The 25,280-nt window shown below is 40.0% G+C and overlaps 2 protein-coding genes across 7 annotated transcripts in view; one reads left to right on the top strand and one right to left on the bottom strand.

Moving 5' to 3' along the window:
- NFE2L2 (nuclear factor, erythroid 2 like 2) overlaps nt 1-8,074 on the top strand; it is a 37,315-nt gene extending 29,241 nt beyond the window's left edge. For all 3 annotated transcript variants that reach the window (XM_036253650.1, XM_036253653.1, XM_036253651.1), the window contains exons 2-5: nt 2,398-2,664; nt 3,317-3,406; nt 5,809-5,997; nt 6,353-8,074. In XM_036253650.1, the coding sequence (XP_036109543.1) occupies nt 2,398-2,664; nt 3,317-3,406; nt 5,809-5,997; nt 6,353-7,579 (1,773 nt within the window). In that variant the 3' untranslated portion in view covers nt 7,580-8,074. The remainder of the gene's footprint in view (nt 1-2,397; nt 2,665-3,316; nt 3,407-5,808; nt 5,998-6,352) is intronic.
- A 4,845-nt stretch (nt 8,075-12,919) lies between these two features.
- Nucleotides 12,920-23,006, bottom strand: HNRNPA3 (heterogeneous nuclear ribonucleoprotein A3). 4 transcript variants are annotated; one of them, XM_036253973.1, is made up of 11 exons: nt 22,867-23,006; nt 20,631-20,753; nt 20,391-20,537; nt 20,100-20,310; nt 19,698-19,787; nt 19,518-19,613; nt 19,344-19,421; nt 18,453-18,593; nt 17,572-17,694; nt 17,414-17,483; nt 12,920-14,625 (listed from the first exon to the last, which is right to left on the bottom strand). In XM_036253973.1, exons 1-10 carry the CDS (start codon nt 22,936-22,938, stop codon nt 17,431-17,433), a joined length of 1,134 nt encoding a protein of 377 aa, XP_036109866.1. In that variant the 5' UTR covers nt 22,939-23,006; the 3' UTR covers nt 12,920-14,625; nt 17,414-17,430. The 4 variants fall into 4 exon arrangements, with proteins under 4 accessions (XP_036109866.1, XP_036109867.1, XP_036109864.1 ...); XM_036253974.1 differs by lacking the exon at nt 12,920-14,625 and adding an exon at nt 16,430-17,320 and having other exon boundaries at nt 22,933-23,006; XM_036253971.1 differs by lacking the exon at nt 12,920-14,625 and adding an exon at nt 16,430-17,320.
- Between the last annotated feature and the right edge of the window lie 2,274 nt (nt 23,007-25,280).

Genomic DNA, 25,280 nt, shown 5'->3' on the forward strand with positions numbered 1-25,280 from the left:
TTATTTTTCTGCTTGTGGCCAGGAAATGACTCAGGTGACATGTGCTTAATCTAGCCTTCTATAAACTGGCCACTGCATACCACCGAGATATCAAGGCAAAGCATGTGAGACAGTGGGCTGATTTTATATCCTGCCCAATTTAGGAACCACTGGCCAGTGATCAGATTTTATATTTTTAGTGCAGGCTAGTCGTTAAAAAAACATGAGTTAGCCCTGGCCAGTGTGGCTCAGTTAGTTGGGGCTTCATCCTGTGCAACAAAAAGTTGTTGGTTGGATTTTTGATCAGGGCACATGCCTGGGTTGGGGAATTGATCCCTGGAAGGGGATGTGTAGGAGGCTGTTGATCAATGCTCCCCTCTCATATCAGTGTTTCTCTTTCTCTCCCTCTCCTCTTCTAAAAATCTATACAAAAAAAAAAAGTATGAGTCAGTACATGATTGAGGCTGCCTGGGTAGGTAACCCTGCCCAGCCACTTTTCTTTCCAGTGGTCTCCCTTCTCTCAACCTCATTCTTCTTCTTCTTTTTAATCCTCACCTGAGGATATTTTTCCATTTATTTTCAGAGTGGGAGGGAGAGAGAGAGAGACATCGATGTGAGACACGTCGACTGGTTGCCTCCCACATGATCCTGACCAGGGTCAGGGACGAACTGCAACCGAGGTATGTGCCCTTGACCGGAATCAAACCTGCAACTCTGGTCCGAGACACTCTAACCGCTGAGCCAAACCGGCCAGGGCCAATCTCATTATTCTTATCTGTTAAATAGGGATAGATGTGATCTCTATCTGGTTGTTTTGAGGACTGGTTTGTATATGCAGAGTACTTAGAACAATGCTTGATACGTTGAAAACCCTTTAATAGATGTTGGTTTAAACAGGTTTATCCTAGCCAGGTCTAAAGAGTACAGGTGTTGCTTTAACCAGACCTACCCTGTGTGCTTTACGTACTGTTCAAGGCTAGAGTGATGATGAAACCCTGCTCAGGGTTTCCAACACCAATTTTCAGTCTAGGCTAGAGGTGGCCTTTGCTATCTAGCTAGTGGTGCTGCCTCTAGGCTGGGTGGCCTGCTCCTTCTCTGTTGGGTAAAAATAGCCTGACTGCTCACCGAAGCAACAACCATGTTATTTTTGTCCTTGGAAGGCTGACATTAGGAGAGCTCTAGACATACTGAGCCAGCCTGGTGCTTCCAGCCATCAGAACTGAAATATGAAGTTTGATGCGGTGCACAAGTTACAGATAAGAAAAATTGCTTTTGACACGTTTTTGTTTATGAAAATGTGGACAGGCATGGCCCTAGGTCTAGCCTTGTTATATAAATCGAAATAACCATTTCCTCATGGTATGCTTCTCCCATTAGTTTACAACTTAATACCATCTACCCTTACTTAGAGCCTTATTTTTGTTTTTTAAAGAGGGTTATGATTTCTCGGGAGTAAACCTAGTGGGCACTATCCCTTTCCCAACGTTTTTGGTAGACAACAGGCAACCCCTCACTTCACCCATATGTCACAAGGTTACCATTAGCTAAGATTTCACCAATTTGTTCATGCCTCAGGAGATAAAACTTGTCAAGGTGAAACTTTTTTTTTCTTTATTGATTTGAGAGAAAGAGAGAGGGAGGGAGAGATAGAAACATTGGTGAGAGAGAACATCAGCTGGCTGCCTCCTGCATGCCCCCCACTGGGGATTGGGCCCACAACCCAGGCATGTGCCCTGACTGGGAATCGAACCTGCGACCTCTTGGTGCATGGGTCAACGCTCAACCACTGAGCCACACCAGCCAGCCAAGGTGAAATTGTGAAATTGTTTTAATAAGTGAGCCTCAGAGACAGAGTAGCAAGAAATGATGGGAGAAAGATAAATCAATGTAGGAAAGACCAGAGGAATAGTAGTATTTCACAACTGTTAGAATGACAATTAAACTTGGGTAGTTTTTTTTGTTTTTGCTCTGTAAACTGGATATTTGCTGATCAAGTTTAGAAAAAATTCTGTGTATTCAAGCATGTTTTCCAAATCCCATTTCTCATAATCAAACCAGTGGCTTGTTCTAATTTCTGTAGTCCATAAATGAGTGAGGGATTTCTTTTAATTCTGAAACTTTAATGTGCAACATTTGTTAATTTCACTTTCATGACCATCATCCAGTCGTTAATAATCCAAGTAATAAATTAGAATGGATGGCTGTGTTTGTAGGGTTTTTTTTTAAATGAATGGATTTACTGAGTAGAATTAACTGTGCCCTTCCAGAACATTGGATCTGTGTTCCCATTCAGGTTTTGCTTGTAATCACCCCACCACCCACCATTAACTGTGGCATAAGGTGAATTTTGTGCTTATCTGCCATTTTAAAACCATCTTAACCGTAGTCTCTGTTCTTTCTTTTTTGTTTTGAACACAGGACATGGATTTGATTGACATACTTTGGAGGCAAGATATAGATCTTGGGGCGAGTCGAGAAGTATTTGACTTCAGTCAACGACGGAAGGAGCATGAGCTGGAAAAACAGAAAAAACTTGAAAAGGAAAGACAAGAACAACTTGAAAAGGAGCAAGAGAAAGCCTTTTTTGCTCAGTTACAACTAGATGAAGAGACAGGTGAATTCCTCCCAATTCAGCCAGCCCAACGTATCCCACCAGAAACCAGTGGATCTGCCAACTACTCCCAGGTACGCAGCACTCAGTTCTTCGGCAGATGTATGGCAGGGTTTAAGGAAAGAACCCTGACCCAGGAATTAAAACATCTGGATTGAATGTTTGCCTTTCACTATGTCTTTTCACTATGTCTTCATGACATTGTCAAGACATTCCCAACCTCGGCCTCCTGATGAGTTCAATAGCTGACTGACTTACCTCACAGAGTTATAAGGATTAGGATATAAATTACACGGAAGAGCTCTGTAGGCTATGGAAACACCCTTGGAGGACCAAGCAGCAGCGTGGTGGTAGCGCAGGGGGACCAGTAGTAGGGATTACTTTGGCCCCAACTGCGACAGGTACTAGGACTGTTCTAAAGCACCTATTTCATCAATACAGCGGTTACCTAAATTAGTGCCATCATCACCATTTTATCTACAGATGAGCATTTGAAGCTCAAGGGGTTAAATAACTTGCCCAGAGCACTCAAGAAATTGGGGGAGCCAATTTGAACCCAGACATTCTGGTTTGATTCTGTGCTCTTAACCATGACACTAGACAGATTTCTGAAAATATTTGATTAACCAGATCGTAAGCATTTTCAGAACATCAGTCATGAACCTTTAGCTCTGGAATGGAACGTTAACAATTTGTTCTTCCTTTTTGTCTTCCCCTTTTATCCAGGTTGCCCACATTCCCAAACCAGATGCTTTGTACTTCAGTGACTGCATGCAGCTTTTGGCAGAGACATTCCCGTTTGTAGAGGACAATGAGGTATAACGTTTGGTTCGCAGCAAAACTCCACAGCTATATCTATTACATCCTGTGTGCATCCCTTTAATGTCTCGCCATTAAAAAAAGAAGAAGGAAAAATATTTTAGGAGGAAATTTGTCAGTGAAACCTTAGCCTATATGTAACTTTACAGATCTCCACACAATACAAAACCTAAAACATTTTCTGCTGCACAGCCAGAAGCATGGATCAGCATAACTCCAAGTAATGCATTTGTTATAGGTACTGAAAAATAAATTTTAATGAGAAGAACAATCAGGGTAATACACGAAAACTCATTTGATGAACAATTTTAATAAATCTATTGTGTTTGAAGCACTATATATAGTATTATATAAAAAGATACAGCTGCCCGGCTGGTGTGGCTCAGTGGATTGAGCATCATCCAATGGACTGAGAAGTCTGGGTTCGATTCCCGGTCAGGGCACATGCCTGAGTTGCTGGCTCGATTGCCGGTAGGGGGCGTGCAGGAGGCAGCTGATCGATGTCTCTCTCTCACATCGATGTTTCTATCTCTCCTAAAAAATCAGTAAAAACATATTTAAAAAAAAATAAAGATGCAGCTGCTTCTTCCTGAAAGTAGCTTGAGATGACCTCTGAAAATGGTTCACTATTCACTTGACCCAGAAAACCCCACGAAATCATGCAAATCAAGGGGTTCAAATCTTCATGTTTGGTATGCATATCGGAAAAGCTACCAAGTATCTGAGGGATGTCACTTTACAGAAGAAATGTGTGCCACTCCATAGTTACAATGGTGGCATTAGTCACTGTGCCTAGGCTAAACAGTGGGGCTCCACCCAGTGGCCCAAAGAGAGTGCTGAATTGTTGCTGCTATGCTTAAAAATGCAACAAGCCCCGGCTGGTGTAGCTCAGTGGGTTCGGCGGCACCCATGCACCAAAAGGGTTGCTAGTTCGATTCCATCAGGGCACATGCCCAGGTTGTAGGCTCAGTCCCTGGTGGGTGGTGAGCAGGAGGCAGCTGATCTGTGTTCCACTCTCACATCAATGTTTCTCTTTCTCCCTCCCCCTTCCTCTCTAAAAAGCAATACATATATATTTTTTGTTTTGTTTTTAATCATCACCCAAGGATATTTTTCTATTTATCTTCAGATAAGAGTGGGAGGGAGGGAGAGGGAAAGAAAGGGGGAGAGAGAGAAACATCGACATGAGAGGGACACATCAAGTGGCTGCCTCCCGCATGACCCCAACCAGGGCCAGGGCCAAACTGCAACCGAGGTACATGCCTTGGCTGGAATCGAACCTATGACTCATTCATCTGCCAGCCGACACTACCGTTGAGCCAAACCGGCCAGGGCAAAAAATACACATTTTAAATGTAGCCTGGCCAGTGTGGCTATAGTTGAGCATCAAAAAGAGGTCACTGGTTTGATTCCCGGTCAGGGCACATGCCTGTGTTGTGGGCTGGATCCCCAGTAGGGGGCGTGCAGAAGGCAGCCGATCTATGTTTCTCTCTTATTGATGTTTCTATCTCTTCCTCTTCCCTCCTCTCTAAAAAAATCAAATAAAGGCATTAAAAAATAAATGCAGAGAATAATGCTGAACTTCGGTTTGGATGTAGATTCTCTGGTCATTGAGCACATCCTGGTGAACAAAGCTCCCAGGATGCGGCACAGAACTGACAGAGCTCCTGGCGGATGAACCCGCACTGAGCTCTCCTGCCACGTGGAGAGGATCCTACTGAAAAAGAGCAACTGTTCCTAAACCAGAGAGGAGGTTGCACAGAAGAAAAAGATATCCCAGAGCCCTGGCCAGTTTGGCTCAGCGGTTAGAGCGTCGGCCTGCGGTCCAGAGAGACCTGGGTTCGGTTCCCGCTAAGGGCATGTACTTCGGTTGCAGTTTGTCCCTGGCCCTGGTTGGTCGTGCGGGTGGCAGCCACTCGATGTGTCCCTTCACGTCGATGTTTCTCTCTCTCTCTCCCTTCCTCTCTCTCCCTCCCATTCTATCTGTACAAAAAATGGAAAAATATCCTCGGGTGAGGATAAAAAAAAAAAAAAAGAAAAAGAAAAAGATATCCCAGAACTGAAGAAACAAAAACTTAAGGCCCAGGAGTAAATTCAACATAAAATAAGTACTAATAAAAGTAAAAGCAGGGGGGGGGAAAGATACAAACTAAACCCTAAAAATTATTCTTACCCATTTTCAAGTTTGTCTTCACATGTATAAACTAAAACAAATCAGTAAATAAGAAGTACATTTGGAGTCAGTTGGATGAGGAAAAAAAGATGTTTCGTTGTATAGAATAGGGGTTGTAAGTAAAATACAGACCCGCAGCCAGGTCCAGCCTGACGTGTTGTGACACTGCCTGGGAGGACACTCGCCCGTGCTGGCAGCAGACTCACGTAGATTTTGTTGATTATAGGTTTCTTCAGCTACGTTTCAGTCCCTTGTTCCTGATGTTCCCAGCCACAACGAGAGCCCAGTCTTTATTGCTCCTAATCAGACTCAGCCACCTGAACCTCTTGTCCTTCAGCTAACCAGTGCTCTAGATAATATGCAGCAGGACATTGAGCAAGTTTGGGAGGAACTACTATCCATTCCAGAATTACAGGTAACTAAGATCTAATATAATAAATACCAAAGATGCTATTTTATATCAGTGCCTTCAAATTAGTCATTCTGGTTACTTATTTATATGCCATATATTTATAGGAAGGATTCGAGGGTGCTTTAAAATCAGTCACGAGGGCTGCCCATGCTTTCTAAAATGCAGTTTTGTTAGTTAAAGGGGCTGGATGTCTTGAGGATGCATAGGCATAAATATCTGTTGGAAATGGGAATTAACTCTAAATTATAGAAGAAAACAGCTTGGAAAATAGAGTGGGGAGTTTTTACTCAGATACAGATTATCAGGTTTGAAAATATTTAACCTTGATTTACATACTGTAAACTTCTTTTCCATGCAGTGTCTTAATATTCAAAATGAAAACCTGGTTGAGACTAGCACGGTTCCAAGTCCAGAAACCAAACAGGCAGACATTGACAACAGCTACCATTTCTACTCGATCCCTTCACTGGAGAAGGAAGTAGGTAACTGCAGTCCCCCTTTTCTCAGCGCTTTTGAGGATTCCTTCAGCAGCATCCTCACCACAGAGGACCCCAGCCAGTTGACAGTGAACTCACTAAATTCAAATGCCACAATAAACACAGATTTTGGTGATGAATTTTATTCTGCTTTTGTAGCAGAGCCCAGTCTCAGCAACAGCATACCCTCCTCTGCTACTTTCAACCAGTCACTCTCGGAACTTCTAAACGGGCCCATTGATGTTTCTGCTCTATCACTTTGTAAAGCCTTCAATCAAGACCATCCTGAAAGCACAGCAGAATTCAACGATTCTGACTCTGGCATTTCACTGAACACAAGTCCCAGCATGGCCTCACCAGAACACTCAGTGGAGTCCTCTGTCTATGGAGACACACCACTAGGCTTCAGTGATTCTGAAATGGAGGAGATAGATAGTGCCCCCGGAAGTGTCAAACACAGTGGTCCTAAAACACAGCCAGTACAGCCTTCTGGGGATCCAGTTCAACCCGTGTCACCATCTCAGGGGCACAGTGCTCCAGTGCGTGATGCCCAGTGTGAAAATACACAAAAGAAAGAATTGCCTGTAAGTCCTGGTCATCGCAAAACCCCATTCACAAAAGACAAACATTCAAGCCGCTTGGAGGCTCATCTCACAAGAGATGAGCTAAGGGCAAAAGCTCTCCATATCCCATTCCCTGTAGAAAAAATCATTAACCTCCCTGTTGATGACTTCAACGAAATGATGTCCAAGGAACAATTCAACGAGGCTCAACTTGCATTAATTCGAGATATACGTAGGAGGGGTAAGAATAAAGTGGCTGCTCAGAATTGCAGAAAAAGAAAACTGGAAAATATAGTGGAACTGGAGCAAGATTTGGATCATTTAAAAGATGAAAAAGAAAAATTGCTCAAAGAAAAGGGAGAAAATGACAAAAACCTCCATCTACTGAAAAAACAACTCAGCACCTTATATCTCGAAGTCTTTAGTATGCTACGGGATGAAGATGGAAAACCTTACTCTCCTAGTGAATACTCCCTGCAGCAAACAAGAGATGGCAATGTATTCCTTGTCCCCAAAAGTAAGAGGCCAGATGTTAAGAAAAACTAGATACGGAAAGATCTGACCTTTTCTGAGCTAGTGTTTTTGGTTTTTTTTGTACTGTTATATATACTAAAAGCTCCTACTGTGATGTGAAGTGCAAAAATATACTTTATAATTCTATGCAAAATTAGTAAAAACTAGTGTAGAAAATAATATAAAACTTCAAAAGCATTAAAATGTTCTCAATATGCAGAAATCAGTTTCACTGTAACTGCAAACTTAATTTCTTAGAACACCATTTGGGCTAGTTTCTGTGTACGTGTAAATACTACAAAAACTTACAGATCTTATCTCATTTGTTACATTCATAGATTTATATGTTTTGACATCTGGCTAAAAGCAAACTGTTGCAAAACTAACCACTATGTACTTTTTTATATTGTATGAACAAAAAAAAAAAATGGCATTTTTTATATTAAATTGTTTAGCTCTGGCAAAAAACAAAACAAAACAATTTAGTTGACAAGCTGGTACTAATAAAGGAATACTATGATTGTTAAATTGTAATTCATTTGAGTTTATTCACAGTATTTTCAATGACATTACATTTAATACATTCAGAGTGCTTTCTTTGAAAATATGCACTTTGGGGTTTTTTTTTTAATCCTCACCTGAGGATATTTTTCTATTTATATTCAGATAGAGTGGGAGGGAAAGAAACATCGACATGAAAGGGACACAACTGGTTGCCTCCCACACAACCCTGACCAAGGCCGCGGACTGTACCCTTGACCAGAATCGAACATGTGACTCATTGGTCCATGGGCTGATGCTCTACCTCTGAGGCAAACCGACCAAGGCAAAAATACGCATTTTGTATTTAAACACTTTTGGTGCCTGATATAGAGAACTATCAAGAAGATATTTTATTACGTCAACAACGTACATCTCAACCAAGGAGTGTTTTACCTTGACATGAAAACTATGTGCTAGGTACTGTTTAAGACAGATGACAAACTGGAAACCCGTCCTGGAATTAGTGGGGAAAGCAAACGCACTCCACTCTGCCAGAAAGGATTGGGAAGACCAGTGAAAAGGCACTGCAATTTAAAATGAGGTGGTAAATAGAAAAGGCCTTATTGAGATGGCAATTCTGTTCAAGATTATTTCAGACGGGACCCAAGCCCAAAGGCTCTGAAGCCTGTCTGAGAAAAACAAGTACTGGATGGCTGAACATGGAGGGGAAGGAAGGCGTGAGCGAGTCAAGGAGTGAACGTGGCAGAGCCCTGTTAAACCTTCATAAGGTCTTTAGCTCTTACCTAGCAAAGTGGGGAGCTTTAGGAGGTGGAGGTGTCAAGAGTAACATCCGATTTTTAAGTCTCCCTTGCCTTGTGTGTTGAGAATGTTCTAGTGGGTAAAGGCGGGAGCAGGGAGACCAGTAGTCACATGGAATATGGTGTCTTGCTCTAGGGTGATGAGAATGCATTGGATTTTGTTCCACAGACGAAACTAAGTGGATTTTCTGACAGAATGGATGTGGGGTGTAGGTGGAGTCAAGGACTTGAACATCTTTAATAACTGTTGCTCAGATAGGCTAGAGGAAGATACAGGTAGAAAAATCAGTTCACTTAAAATCAGTTTCATTTCACATACTGAGATTAAACATGCAAAAAAAAATCAAGGCCCCTCAAAACAGAAAATCCTTCTGCTGCCCAATAAACCATCCACAGCATTGATTCACTATTTCCTCACCTAGTCAACTGTTTGCTGTTTGTTTTTAATCCTCACCCGAGGACATTATTCCATTTTTTGTTCAGATAGAGTGCAAGGGAGGGAGGGAAACATCGACGTGAAAGGGACACACCGAGTGGCTGCCACCCGCACGACCAACCAGGGCCGGGGACAAACTGCAACTGAGGTACACGCCCTTAGTGAAAACTGAACCCGGGTCTCTCTGGACCGCAGGCCCTCTAACCACTGAACCAAACCGGCCAGGGCTGTTTGGTTTGGTTTTGAAGTGGGGAAATGTAGATTTATTTAAGGTTGAAGCATGTTTAGGATAAACTATGTGCAAATTATTCCCAGCCCTATCAATCCATGTCTAGCAATACAGTGCAGAGGTCCACAGGCTCTCATCAGATCGCCGGGCTTGATGCTGCCATTCTAGAATGACCTCCCGTAACTCAATCAGGCTTGTTTCCTCTTCTGTAAAGTGAGGGTGATACCCAGTTACTCCACAAAAAGTGCTGTATCTACACACTCTATAAATGGGCATTTTTCCTTCTTTAGCCTTGTATTAGGATGCCTTTTGGTTGTGAAAGGAAACTCAAGTCAAATTAGCTTAAGAGTTGACTTTGATGACTGAGCAGCTCAGGCTGAACATGACTTAAAGGTAATGGATCTAGGCATTCAAATGTGAAATTCTGCGAATTTCCTCCTGGGGGGATGGGGAGGAGGATGTCCATGGGGGGAAAAAAAAGGAGAAACATCTCTAACAAAAATAGAATTTCCTCTTGTAATGAGATCACTGGAGATAGGACTTGACAAATCTCAGAAGACAGAAATCTCAAATCCTGAATCAAGCACCCTACTGTAAACAAAAGTAGGCTGGGGAGACTGGCTGTGATGGCCGTTACCTGCAGCTCCGTCTGGAGCACCTGGAATTGGCTGGCACCTACAAGGGAAAGCACTTCTAGGCAGACTGGAATAGACTTCACGAACAAGCCAAACCGCAGATGCCTCTGCTCATACACCCTTTGAATTAACCCAATTACAAAATACTTTGTCGAGTTCCTGCAACCTAAAAATCACTACTTTGAACTGCTATACATACTGGGTATGTATTAGAAACTATATCCTTTACATCCAGGCACACCTTAGTTTATTGTTTCGCTTTATTGCACTTCAGATATTTTACAAACTGAAGGCAAGACCCTCCACCACCAGGTTACAGCTCACTTGACTGTGGTTCTCTGGTGCCGATCCACCACCCCTCTGAGGTCTGGCCGTGTAAAACTTAACCTAATTTACCTGAGAAAAAAATAAAATAAAACCAAGTTTTCATCTCTTGAGCAGGATTTGAAATAGTAGAGCTTTGTGTTCTGATGAAATTTGGCTGGTTAAGCCTTTGAGAAACATTTGTTTTTCCACTCATCCATGCATTCACTGGTTGATTCTTGTATGTCCCCTGGGCAGAGACTGAACCCAACACCTTAACATTATCAGGACGATGCTCTAACCAACTGAGCTAACCGGCCAAAGTTGAACTGTTTCTAATTTAAAAATATGTACCTATGCCTTTCACATTAAAGTGTATCAGCATTTTATTAGAAACCTTAATTGCTAACACGGCAGCTGGTAGATATATAAAAATCTTTTCTTGCTGAGATTTCTCAAGCCCATGCTTTTAAGGGACAGGATGGCTGTTCAAAGGTTAAGTCCTTACAGTATTTTGCATACCCAAACTTTTGCTTTTAAGCCTCCAACATATACAATTCTCATTCCTATTTTAAGGATACTTATCAGCTCAGTTTCAGCTTTGAGTTGCTTTTTAATACTTTGAAAACTAGAAAATTTTAAAGACCATAAAAACAGTAAATCATTTGTGGAGAGAGACACTGGCATAATTGTCACCCATTAAAACTTACATTTGCTTCAGGATATTCACAAGACAGTACTCATGATTACCAAAAATACTATTTTTAGATATCATTTTAGCTATTTAACCATCAGACTCAATTAAGGTATCTCCATTTTACAAAAAAAAAAAAAAAGTAAAAACGAGTGTTTAATTTGGACAGAATTTAGGGCAGAGAATTTTGATTGGGAGAAAGTTACTTTATTTTCAGTAACATTAGTAAAATTTAACATTCCTTCATTATAGGCAGCAAACCACAAATGGCATACACAGTACTTGCCACTATTATTAAAAATCACAACTTTAACATCAGATTACCGTTGCCAAGTATCTTAAAATACCATCTATGTATCACTTCAAAGATAGACTTCAGGCCTGCCACTAACCTCCTCTAATGTTTAAGGCACATTTACTAAATTTTTATTATTTTCAATGTTTAGCTCTACATATTTAATACATATGAAATTAACATTCTAAGGGGTCAGCTGGCATTAACTGCCAACAGATAGCATGGCATAAAAGTTTGAGCCCCTAATAACTTGCCCATGCTCACAAATGTGCTTTAAACTTTTTTGATAGCCAAATAACCTAAATGCATTTCTCCCAGTCCCTGCTAAAGATGTAATAAATAACAAATTAAGTCCCAACAGAAAATTTACCAGAGTTCCTTCTACGTAAGTATAGACTTCAAAGGATGCTTACTGAACATTTGATAAAACGCATGGACTAATACAATGTATTTTTTTAAATTACAATGTAACCTTCACACATAATTAACATTTATAGGATTCTTTCCTCGGATTATAAGCCTTTTAACTATTACTTGGAATAGCTCTGGTTAAATTTAACCATTTCACCTATACTTTCAAAGATCATTTATCTTTTAGAGCAGTCAACACCCTTGTTATCACTTATCCATATTTACCAAGTTTAGAAGCTGAATATGGGTAAATCCCTAGTTCCTAGCTGTTGTTCAGCAGTGTGCCCATTTAACTATCACATGAAGGCAGTTCCCCATACACTTTTGCATATTTGAAAACGTGATGAGCAAGTAATGTATTTTGCCAATTACCTTACTCTCACCTAAATCAACCTAGTAACAGAATCCCAATTTTGCAAAAGTTAACACTAGTCTTCAAAAATGTAATTGGTCTGTGATGAGTACAGTACATGCACGATTCCAATTTATTTTGTTGCCCAAATATTTTAGTTTCAATTAACAACGCATTTTCATTCTGAGAAAGCATATATACCTATTTTGGTGGAAATGAAATCCTGGGTTGTTTTGGGATTCAAATATTAACCTGAAATTAGAAGGTACTTACAGCTGTAGAATATAAAACCACTGCATATACTATGAAACCAGTGTTGAATATAAACAAAATGTGTTACAATCCTGTTAACAGCTAGAAGTCCCCACATGGCTTCAATTACTTCATTTCACTCACCATGTTAATAGCTATTAATGTTAAGAATCCACATACTTTATTTTTATGTCACATTTATCAAAATCCTAATTCACAAATTTTTCAAACTTTTTAACAGGTGACTCTGTTTAGTTTAAATCACAGCACTGTAGTTTATTTCATAAAAACATTTGCCCAACCCACCCTCACAACACAAAATGTTCAACCAATTAATCCACTGACTTTAAGACACTTCATACTTCCAAAGTCTGGAAGTAATTCCCTTTGAATTGTTTTTCACTTGCTGGATCATCCTTACCCCCCCCCACCCACCCCCCCAATTAAAGTCACTGACTCCTCACCTATCACCTCAGTACTTCACATATTGCCTTTCAAAGCTTAAATCCTTCCTGTTATTACTCACTGTAAAGTATGTCATTCACCTATATAGCATTTAAGTCACACGGAACACTGTGAAGTGACAAAACCACACACGCATTTCTAAAAATATTTTAATGAAAAAGGTATCTTTCTGTAAACATTTCATTATCCTACAAATGAAACATCTGAATCCATTACAGACCACCTCTTAAGTCTTAAAAATCAGAAAACATTGAAATTTAAAATTTTGAATACTCATATAGGCTTACATTACCCCTGCACATTAGCATGCTTACTCCCTACTTTGTGACATTACTGGAACTCCAAGGGATACTGTCATTAACTAGAAATGTTTCAAATTGTGGTTTCTATATTGAACTCTTAAAACCAAGCTTATTACATTTGTTTAGTTCCTTAACAAATGATCTTTATTACCAAATTATCTTCTTTAGGACATGTGTGAATGTTGTTTTAACATAGTGTGGAAAGCAGTAACCTTTGAGTTGCTTTGACAAGCTTGCCTTGATCATTTCCCTTATGAACTTTCGCATTTTATTGGTGCTATGAGTTAAGTGTATTTTTCAGTAATGACAGTATAACTACATTTAAGTTAAATCACTTTATTTCATAAAGAAATGAGATGGACTAAAAAGAACAATGCCTTTAAAGAGAAGAAAATGTTTCCTATCTTAGGAAAATTTCTTTTTCTAAAACCACGCTGTAAAGAAAATTCATCAATAAAAGAATTACCTCGTTCAACACTTCATTCTACAGTGATGTGTAGAAATGTAGTCCTGGTTTAGATAAAGTCAACCAGTCATTCTGTGAGAATAAACTGGCCAACTTACTCCTTTTTATGTAAGAATTTATTTATAATTTAGAAACTAGTTTCATTTTAAGCATCTATCCCCCTAGTTTTTTTGGTTGTTTAAGTGAATTAACGGCAAGTCTCAATTTTTAACAAGCCCTCTTGGGCCAGCAGAAATAGCCCTTATGAAATCAGCAACTGATTTGCACAGTAATTATAGTTTAATTAGTCTTTGGGAAGTTGTCTTTTAAAAGGGAGCATTAGCATAATTAGGCTCCTACTGCTTCCGGTTAACAGGTAAAGAACACACAAAAAAACTAAAAAAGGGAACCAAATATTTATCCCATTAATCCAAATAATTCCCTGATTTTATATGCATGAGACCTAATGAGGCCACTTCAACGAAGACCATTTTTATATTTGTATCATCTGGCAATTTAAAAAGTTGATTCCAAGGTTTTTCCTAGAATGAGGATTGGCAACTTAATGCTTCTGTTACAACTAAATCATGCTTCATCACAAAATTCTTTGCAAAATTTAAGGTCACTCCTTTTCTTTCCCATCAAAAACTACCTTTACTCTAAAGACACCAACAATGAATTGTGTACATGGGGCCACATGTCAGTCAACATGAACACTCATGATTATTGCAGGGAAGCTTTTTAAACTGGTTTAAATGTTTTGGATGTGGTTCCAAAATAGTTTCAGCTGAACAATTTTGCTTATGTACCTAATAGTTTTAAATGTATAAATTTATGGGGAAACAAATGGTGTCATCAGGTTTTACTGTGAGCTACAAACCTTACCCAGCCAGAAACCTTCGTATTTAAGATGGTAGGAAAGACATTCCTCATTTAGGCAAGTAGGGTTCTCATTCAACCTGCAAATCAAAAAGATTACTCTTACCTTGCTTTACAAAAAATTACTCTTTAATTAGTGAAAAAATTCAAATTCAAGCCTTACCTAATGCTTATTGCCCTTCCTTGCAGGTCTAAATGCTAGACCTAGCGACTGTGGCAACTATCTCTCATTGATGTTCCAAAAGGCGAAGAGCTCCTTCCTGCTAGACTTTCTTCGATATTTCAGTTGTAATAAGCAGATTTAACTAGCTTTGAAATGTTGCTCACTATCACCATAGTATCTTATGCCTTCACTTCTCTGTAGTTGAAGCTCTTGCTGCTGCCTTGTCATTCTTTATTTATGCTGACTTGTCCATACTCAAAAGGCTGCTGAAGTCCTGTCTTAGTGAGTCTCCTTTGATCCACAGTGCTTAAAAAGCACATCTTAGGTCCTTTAAAGCTGGTTAAATCGCTCTCCTCATGGCTTACTTTTCCACACTGTTCACAAGAACTAAGCTAAATACAACTTATAAACAGGTCACATACACAGGTTTCACCTGCTTATAGGTTGCAAACATCAACTTACTGAAAATATTTTCACTATTAAACTGGTTCCAGAACATAGAAAGTTTGTTAACAGTACAATTAACTTCATATACCATTAAAGGATACTGTCAAGGTTGTGTCCAACAATTCCACAAACATAGAAACAGGAAATGTTAATCTCCCCCATTCCTTCAACCTTTATTATATGAATAAAAGAACTTGAGACAATTTAGCTCAATTTTAATAAAATGTTTCCCAAGCATTATTTTGACCAGGTACCCAGGTTTAAGTTATAAACATTGACAGTGTCCATTTATATAACCACACTTGAAATTATTAAAAACTTAACCATTTTCTAATATTTGCCTATTTTCTATGCTGCTTATTCACATACGTCCATTAACAAATGGCATGTTGTCTGTTACATTTATTGGTTTGTGAGTGTTTTCTGGAAAACTGCAGTATCTGTGAAGACCGATTTCCATGCTGGCATTGCATGCATCCAAATATTAATGCACAGTGGCACAGAATTAGAGCAACAAGAGAGCATACGCAAACACTAGTACGCCCCACTCCCCTTTTTATTGCTTGTTTTGCTTAGTACTTCTTAAAACAAAAATAAGAACCTTGAATTCAATGTTCAACTGCCAAAGAAATAATAACAGCAGGGCACATTCTTAGGGCTTGAATGAAATTGTAAGCACTAGGCTGGCGCGAAACAGTAGACATTGGTTTATATATATATATATAAAACCTTATTATCTAAAAATCTTCTCACCCAGGATCTTCCAAACAAATTAGCTCACACCAACATGATTCAGGTTCAAGCATACACATAGAGTAACAGTGTGTTCTTTGGGATTTTGAATAAGAACTCAGACGATCTAAATTTGAATTCAAGTACTTGGGAAGTGGGAAGCTTGTACTAAGCAACTGTGGTACACTTCTACTGAATTGTCATTTGGGTCAATTATATCTAGACTGCCCTTGGTTTCATCCAGTAAAATGTAAGGGTAGAAACAGGAAAGCATGCCAGCCAGTTAAGGGTTCAACAATGCATGATTTTTATTCTCTTGCTTTGAGAGCTTATATAAAAAAAATATGTATGTTAAACCAAGGAAAATAACAAAAGATTTGTGGGCCTCTTGTGCTTTAAAAAAAAGGAAGAGAGGGGGGAGGCAGCCACCAATTTGCTCAGATACAGCAGGCTTAGTGGTCCTATATTTTGATACGTTTTTTAGAATGGTTTTTTGGTTGAGGAAAGGAAAACCATCCACTACTCTTTTCCAGAATTTAAACAGAGGGCAGTAGACATTCTTTACACCCAAATAAAACTATGGCAGCAGTTCACATGTGACCAAGGTGAATGTAGAATGGAGATGTTCTAAACACAGCTAGGACTCTCAGCAAAGCTAACACACTAAAATCATGATTACATTTTGAAAGAAGATGCACAAAAACCAAATAGGAATTTTGAGATTTTTTTCATTTGAAGGTAACTCTTGTCATTAAAGTCACAAATATGCTAATTTAAATACCCAATTCTATTTTATCTAAAACACACATTGCAAACATACAAATATCTATTCTCTCCACATGTCAGAGCCCATTCATTTCATGGTTTGGAAATGGGGAGAATAGATTCCCCTTAAATTGCAAGTCAGCAGGTGTTTCTTTACAGTTAACTTTAGCAAAATTCATACAAAATAGTGATTAACAATGATCTTCTTTACTTGTTAACTCACAAGGAAACACCTTCAAAACTGCATTTTGTTAAAGTTTCTGTACTAAAATGTAGAAAAACTGAACTACACAAATATTGAAAAGTTAAAAATTCCTTAATTTTTTATTCCTGGTACCACTACCACAATTTACAGGGCAATATACCTGATGTAATGAAAAGAAAAAGAAAAAGACAAAGCTACAACAGATAAAAGACCTCAGGAATGTACATCTAATTGACACTACATTGCATTAATCAATAGCTGCACTTTTTGCAAACTGTGGCTATGACAGTCCTGAACAAGAAGGGTTTCCTGTTTAAGCTGCAGTAACTTTTCTGACTATGGATCATCGTTCCTCCTGTGGCAGATTTTTACAGTTCCTCTAATGCATTTGGGACGACTGTCTCAAAGTAACCTGCAGCTTTCCTGACAACTCCTCGCTCTCTCTCCTGCTAAGAACTGTAGCCTGTTGAATAATACAGGATAAAAAAATTATTACACTCAGTGAACAGTTTCACATATGCTTTATCATCATGATAAAAATTTAAAAAATACCTACCCTTTTCTGCTGAGTTTTTAGAACCTTCTGCTACCATATCCACCACTTCCACCACCAGATCCATAACCACCTAGAAATATACATATATAGTTTTAAAAGAAATATGAGTTTGTAAATTAACAAGGCTACACAAAATGTTGATGAAAAAAAGTATTTACCACCATAGGGGCTGCCCGAGCTTCTTCCACCAAAACTGCCCCCCTTCATGGGTCCATAATTTGATTGCTGTTGTCCACTGTAATTTCCAAAATCATTATAGTTCCCACCACCACCATAGTTACCTGAAATTACAAAGGTTTTATTTGTGGTTGACTTATACAATAATTATTTCTTCTAATATATGTACCAAATTCGCCTCTACTACAAACTGAGGCCCACTAACAGACCTCAAACATGGGTAAGAAAATAAAAGTGGAAGATGGTCCCAAGAGCATGTATCTAGATAGCTGTCATACTTTGTTTATATTTGATGCTACACTCTAGCCCATTCTCTTTCATACCAACACCCTCAAAATTATCAGTTTTATTCACTCTAATTCTGATGCTGTACACCTCTTAAATCCATTGCAAAAGATATTCTAAATTATTAAGTAGTAAGAAAAACCTGTTGTTGACATTAACAGTCCAAAACCCAGTGGATTCATAACAAAGCTCTTTAGAGTGTCACAGAGTAATAATGCAGCCTTGCTTATAGTCTGCAATATATCTGACACATTCAGATTCAAAATGCTTTCATCAGACCCCAGGTAACACCCGATTCCTTTTAACAATTTCCTATTCTCATCTGTCCAGTTTAAAAGTGCTTAGAGTAAGTAAAGTGCTGGCAATACACTACTGATAAATGCCCATTTCAAGTACAAAATAAAGAGTTAAATACATTTACCAATTTACTAACAAGCACAGTTCAATTACTCATCAACTGAGTAATCTCTAATTTTACACAACATGAAATTTGACCAAATGCTACATTTTAAGATGTTTAAACATCTGTAATGGAACTATAAACAATAATGAATATTTAAAACAAGTGAAAACTTACCTCCAAAATTTCCCCCTTCATTGTAACCATCATATCCACCACCACCATATCCACCTCCTTGGTTTCCGTATCCTGGTCCTCCACCACCACCACCATAACCTCCTCTACTACTATAACCAGGACCACCGCCATAGTTACCACCTAAAAAAAATTGAATCATACAAAAACAAATGTAGAGGATCAAGTTATTGAAACTCTAGTTTATATTACATTTAAGTCAACGGAAAATAAGCCAATTGATTTAGGACTAAAGCCGGGTTAACAGAACCAAGAATCTAGCTAGTAAGAATTTAAGATAAATGTTTAAATATAGTTTAATATTTAAAAAACTTTTTCTTGCCCTGGCCAGTTTGGCTCAGCGGTTAGAGCGTCGGCCTGCGGTCCAGAGAGACCCGGGTTCGGTTCCCGCTAAGGGCACGTACTTCGGTTGCAGTTTGTCCCCGGCCCTGGTTGGTCGTGCGGGTGGCAGCTACTCGATGTGTCCCTTTCACATCGATGTTTCTCTCTCTCTCTCCTTCCTCTCTCTCCCTCCCACTCTATCTGTACAAAAAAATGGAAAAATATCCTCGGGTGAGGATAAAAAAAAAAAAAAAAAAAAAAAAAAACAAAAAACTTTTTCTTTAAATTTCACTAAGAAAAATAGTGAAGTCTTCTGAGATATAGTGCCAGCTCAACTAATTAGGCACAATAAACCTAATTAGTCAAAAATAATTCGCTAAAGTTAAAGCTGGGGGGGAGGATTGATAAGTCTTCCATATTAGTTTAGAAGCATACTTTAGCCATCAAACCATTCAAGTATCGAATGAAATTAGGAAAAACAAAAAGAAAGCCATAACTTTCTAACAAGCACAGGAACAAAGTCAAAATACCAATTAAAAAAAAACAACTTACCATCACCTCCAAATCCATTATATCCACCATCACCTCCTCCATAACTACCTCTGCTGCCACCTCCACCACCATAGCCTCCTGAAGAAAAGAAAAGTACGCGTTAAAAGTGTTAAAATTCAACCTACCAATAAATTTTAGGTAGACATGTACTTAGAAATAAGATAACCATCCTACCTCTTCCACCAAAGTTTCCACCACGGCCAAAGTTACCTCCACCACCTCCAAAGTTTCCTCCACGACCCATAAAATTGCCAGATCCACCTCCACGGCCTTTAACACAGGCAAGTAAGATCTCTTAAGAACCTTACAAACACCACTTGCATGTACTGTTTAAGTATATATGGCATTACTCACCTCTTTGCGATCCAGCAGACTGCATTTCTTGTTTAGAAAGGGCCTTTTTCACTTCACAATTATGCCCATTAATAGTGTGGTATTTCTGAACTAAATTTTTTTTTAAATCAAACAAACAAAAATTATTTGATGTTTGAAAAAGCACACATAAATGATATCCTTTAGCACTACATTAACATTAAAATATCAAGAAGATAGTGACTTCTGAGTGGGGGTAAGGGCATGCTCTGGGATGTTACCGTTTATTTCTTGATCCGGATGCTGGTTACACAAGTGTAGTCACTTTATGACACCTGAACCATACGCTTTATATGCCATTATGCACAATATAATAGGTAATTCAGAAAATTAAGTGTAGAACAAAAATGCCATTTCTGCTTTCTTATTCAAGTTGCTACTTACCAACAATTTTATCAACTGTATCATGATCATCAAAAGTTACAAAAGCAAATCCTCTTTTTTTCCCACTCTGCCTGTCTTCCATAACTTCTATGGTTTCAATCTTGCCATACTTTTCAAAGTAGTCTCTCAAATTATATTCTTCTGTGTCTTCTTTAATACCACCAACAAAAATTTTCTTCACTGTTAGATGGGCACCAGGCTTTACAGAATCCTACAAGTATAAAATTTGTAAGTCAAAACCACAAATTTTTACAACAACTTCACATGTTACACAACACGGCATTAAAATACCTCTCTAGAAACAGCTCTCTTTGGTTCCACTACACGCCCATCAACCTTGTGTGGTCGAGCACACATTGCTGCATCCACCTCTTCAACACAAGAGTAAGTCACAAAACCAAAGCCCCGGGAACGTTTTGTTTGGGGGTCTCTCATCACCTACAAAATAAAAGTTTTAAATCATTGAAACACACCTATACAAGTCCTCTACCCCTTTCTAAGAACCTTTATTTTGTTCCTTTAGTAACTTACCACACAATCTGTGAGCGTGCCCCATTTCTCAAAATGTTCTCTTAAACTATCATCTGTAGTTTCAAAGCTCAGACCACCAATAAACAGTTTTCTCAACTGCTCTGGCTCCTTTGGATCATGGCCCTGAGAAAACAAACCAATATATTTTAATGATTTCTTTTAGTAGTGAATTGCTAAGATGTACAAGCCTTTACTCTGCCGCAAATAAACTCAGTTATCAAATTCTGTATACCATTAATACTTTATCCAGTTAAAAATTGGAGTAGGATCATACAAACCACATCAATTTAATAAAGGAACCAAAATACCAAGAAAACCTATAAACAGCCTTTCAAATGCCAATATCACTTCAACCGAATTTTAGTCTAAGGGACTCCCAGAATCAAAAGTCCCCTAATTTTAAGCTACAAAAGAGCCTGGGAATAGTTTATTTTAGATGTTGCTACTAAGAAACCATTGTCTAATATACAAAAGTGTTGTAGAAGCAGTGTTTCATCTATGCCATTTCTTTTCATGTCAAGCTTTTAATTTTAAACCACAAAGCTGTGAGGTATAACTTAAAAATCTTGAGTGGAAAATTTAAAGAAATTCACCATTATGTAAAGAAATGTAAAAATCTTGCATACATCCCCTCCTTAACTCCAAATGTATAAAAGAAACTGCAATAACTGTCATTATCTGGAACATTTAAGATCTTCCTTCCTGACATTGTCATCAGTTTGGCTCAAATAAATTCTTAAAAAAATTATCTTAAAAAACAGAAAGAGATATTCACCAGCTACAAACAAGTCAAGATTAGTTTAAAACAGGTATTCCTTGATAAAAGGCTAATTCACCCCCCCCCCCCCGCAAAAAAGAACTAAAAAAATCCACCACGTTGACAGCTTTCTGTAACCAATTTGTTATAGTTATGTGCTGAAAAAATTACCTACGGGCACTTGTATCACATGGCCGAATTTTCAAATATACCTTGTAGGGTCAAAAAAAAAGCAAGCTAGATTTAAGTATAAAATTTACTGCTTGGAATGAGTTTTTTTTTTTTTTTTTTAAAGATGTGAACTGAACTTTTTTACAATTTAACCAGCCCTTTAATAAATTATAGGAATTGCCATTTAATCCATGCATTAAGGTATCACTCATTTGAAGTCCTTAAATAAAGAGGCACACATTTACATTCTAATATCTTCCTGAGTCTTCTAAAGGTACAGTTATTAAGGCATTTTACATAAAGAGATTCTCTACATACTAGAAAAAAGTCAGACGATTAATAGCTTAAAGCATTAATTCACTCATCTTTTCAAGTCCTGGTTAAATGCATTTAATTAGCAACACCAAACTGACCAAAGACACAAACACACACACCAACTATACCCTACATAAAATTATCCCAAGCACATGAAAAATTCGACTGTGGTTACAATCCTCTGAAACAAAAATCCGAAAACTATAATCAAGGCCATGGGGAAAAAGTAGAAAAAAAAATGTTAAGTTCCTATTTTATAATGGCGCGAAGACATGTATAATTCTAAGTACTTTAGCAAGAATAGATCAGGAAGTATTAGCAGGCAGCAAACTTTCTAAAAACGTACTTGCAAGCGAACGCTGCGAAGAAAACAAGACAATTAAAATCTCGTAGCCTTAAAAAGGTCTGCAAGGCCTAGAAATTCGCCAGCAAAACTTCAGGAGAAGCACTGCGCCCCACGCTTCGAGGCCATTTGCGGCATTTTCTGCCGGGCCGCCTCCTCTCTCTTCTTCCAATCCCGCGCTCTCTTTCTCGGTGGCGGAATTAGGCGGCGGCCATTGCGGGCCAATGCGCCATTTCGTAACGCGGCAGCGGATCAATGTCAATGTGGCCGCCGCCCGCCTGCTCGCTCTCCCGGATGTGCCTGCTCGTCCCCTCCCCACCCCTCCCCCACCGCCTCCTCCCAACCGCTCCTGCCTAGGCCCGCCATGCCTCCTTCGGCCTTAAATCCGAGGCCGCTCGGCCGGCTCCCTTTCCGAGGTCTACCCAGCCACGCCGCGCTTCCCAAGAGCCACCTGTGCAGCCGAAGAAGAAAGCGAGGCGGGCGAGAGGCCCCCGAGGAGGCCTCCGAGGCCTGCTCCCCTCCCCCTCCCACCGCCCGTCTCAACGCAGAGCGCGGGACCACCGAGCCATCCACCCGGCCTCCCCGCTCCCACCGAGCCAGGCCCCCCATGCCGGCCACTACCCAGCAACCCCCCACTCTCCCCCTAATACCTCCTCCCCCCGGCGGCGACGGCGACGGCCGGAGTCGGGCTGGGGGCGACCGGGCGGCGGTTTTACCTCCATTTTGAGACCGGACTCGCCTCTTCCAACTCGAGTTCAATATGGGACCGAGAGGAAGAGGCGGGGCTAGTCGTCACGTGACGCGCTTTCCGCGCGCCGCCGGCCTGGTGGAGGAGGGGCGAGTTGCGAAAGGGGCGTGGCCAACTGGGCGCGAAGAGGGACTGGGCGAGCGGGTTGGCGAGCAGAGAGAGGGGGCGTGGCAGGCCGCGGGAGCGCGCGCGCCTCACCAACTTCCAGTGCGGCGCCGCCCTTGCCGCGGTTCGCGCCAGGGCGGCTGCGGGGACGTGTGCTGGTGCTCGGCCAATGGCGTGCGCACACGTCGGGAGAACGCCGCGTGACCGAGCGTCACCGGAGAAAAAGGCCTTTCCCTTTCTTCTCGCGCTTCTTTCCCCTCCCCCATGGAGGCCTCTCAGGTCTCAGATTCCGAACTCATTCCACTTCCTGTGTCCGCAGAAACTCACACTGTTTTCTCCTGTACTTGAAGGTCGCAAGAAAGACCTCTGGGGCGCTCGGGCTTTCCTCTCCTGTTTCCAAACGCAAGGGACCAGTTCCCGTGACTGCGACGCCCACTGAGGGCCCGTACTGAAAGCCCTTGACATACCTGAGTCATGGCCACTGTGGGAAGGCCTCAGAACGCGGTTCACACACTGAAACTTAGCCGCAACGAGCTGGCAGGACGGCTCGAGGTCAGTCCCTGTACTCGCGGTCTCAGATCTGTCGGCACTCTTTTAACACCGTGGACAGAGCTGAAGCAACTTCTCAGGGATGGACTTTAGGGAAATGGATGATTTACAGGACTAAACGTAGGGTCGCCAGGTACACTACCCAATGGCTAGTGATTTTTACCTTAACGGCTCTAATTGTGTTGGGATGCATAATTCAAGAGTTAAAAACTGGAGATGCAGTCCTTTCCCGGCCACGCTAAGTGATTTTAAATCATTTCACCTTACTGAACTTCAGTATTAGTATTTTTGTAATGAAAATAGGAATGAGATGTGGTCATCCCCAACATCCAGAACAGCCGTCAATTAATCTGAGGATCCATGCTTAAATTTAATCTACAGATACTGGTGAAAGTGACCACAATTGACAAGTCCCCCTACTCTGCCAAGAATGCCCTGTATTTTCATGTAGCGGTCCACGCAAAGCTCCTTTAAAATTGATCACGCCTTCCCTTGGAAAGATTAGAAACTTAATTATATTGTGAATTGTTTTTTTGTTTTTTTTAAAAAAAAAATAGTTTGTGTTAACAAATGGGGAATGGTATGCTTGGAGCTTGGGAAAAGGGAGCACAAAAAATAAGAATTTGTTAATGTTTATCTAGCATTGCCCAAGCGGAACAGGTGTTTTATTTGGCAGACAGGAATAAAAGGTACTTTGTTCCAGGGCAGAAACCAGTCACCGGTCCTTAAGGTAACTTGGATGAAATAACTCTCCAAACTAGCCTCCTGCGTTGCTCTGATTCCAGTATCACAGGCAGGTACCCTGCTTTTCAGGCACCCCTGATGCCCAACAACAGTACTTGAGACTGTTGGGGGAAATGTATATATACCCTTAGGGTCTGGTTAACATATCAAGGCTTCTTGAGTTTACTATGATCACCCATGGATAACTTGATTTCGGATTCAATTCTGAGTACCTAGAAAAACGAAAAGTTAAAGACCTTAGGAATATGGTATTCACACTAAAGTACCTGGTGAGAAACTGCAAGGGTGATCATGGAAATTGATCACTTGGTTTCTTTATGGCTTGTTCTCTAGGTGTTTTCTAACCAATTATTTTTTTTTTTCTGATCTATTATTTTAAATCAACTGTTTGTGTTAGTAGTCTTTCTTCTTTTAATTATATCAAATTCTTATATTAGTTTGAGAAATGATGGAAGATGGGATATTAAATACTTCCATCCAGGAATATGGTATGTCAGTTCATTTACATCTTCAGTAAAATGTGGATTCTTCCCTTTGGATTCATCCAGCTTTGTTGTTCATCCAGACTCTGTGGTTTTCAGACATTTTCTATTTTTTATGCTTTTGTCTAAGTTTATCCCCAACTCTGTGACCACATGGTAGCTCATATATATATCCCTGCTTGACCCTGTTGGACACAAACTTGATCCTTGGCTGCTGTCTATCCTTGTAGCTCTGGCTCTTTTGAAAGTGCCTGGTGAGGGGGTAGGGGGTAGGGAGGGTGGGGGCAGGGGACAAGAGTCCTAAAGTGGGATGGAGTGGCAGACAGATTTTATAAATAATCTATATTAGGGCCTCTCCACTTCTTTCATATCACAACACATACAGAAAATGATCTTTTTTTTTTTCTCTTTATTGATATTAGAGAGGAAGGGAAAG

Source organism: Molossus molossus, unplaced genomic scaffold (genome assembly GCF_014108415.1).
Source record: "Molossus molossus isolate mMolMol1 unplaced genomic scaffold, mMolMol1.p scaffold_m16_p_11, whole genome shotgun sequence".
Classification (NCBI taxonomy): domain Eukaryota; kingdom Metazoa; phylum Chordata; class Mammalia; order Chiroptera; family Molossidae; genus Molossus; species Molossus molossus.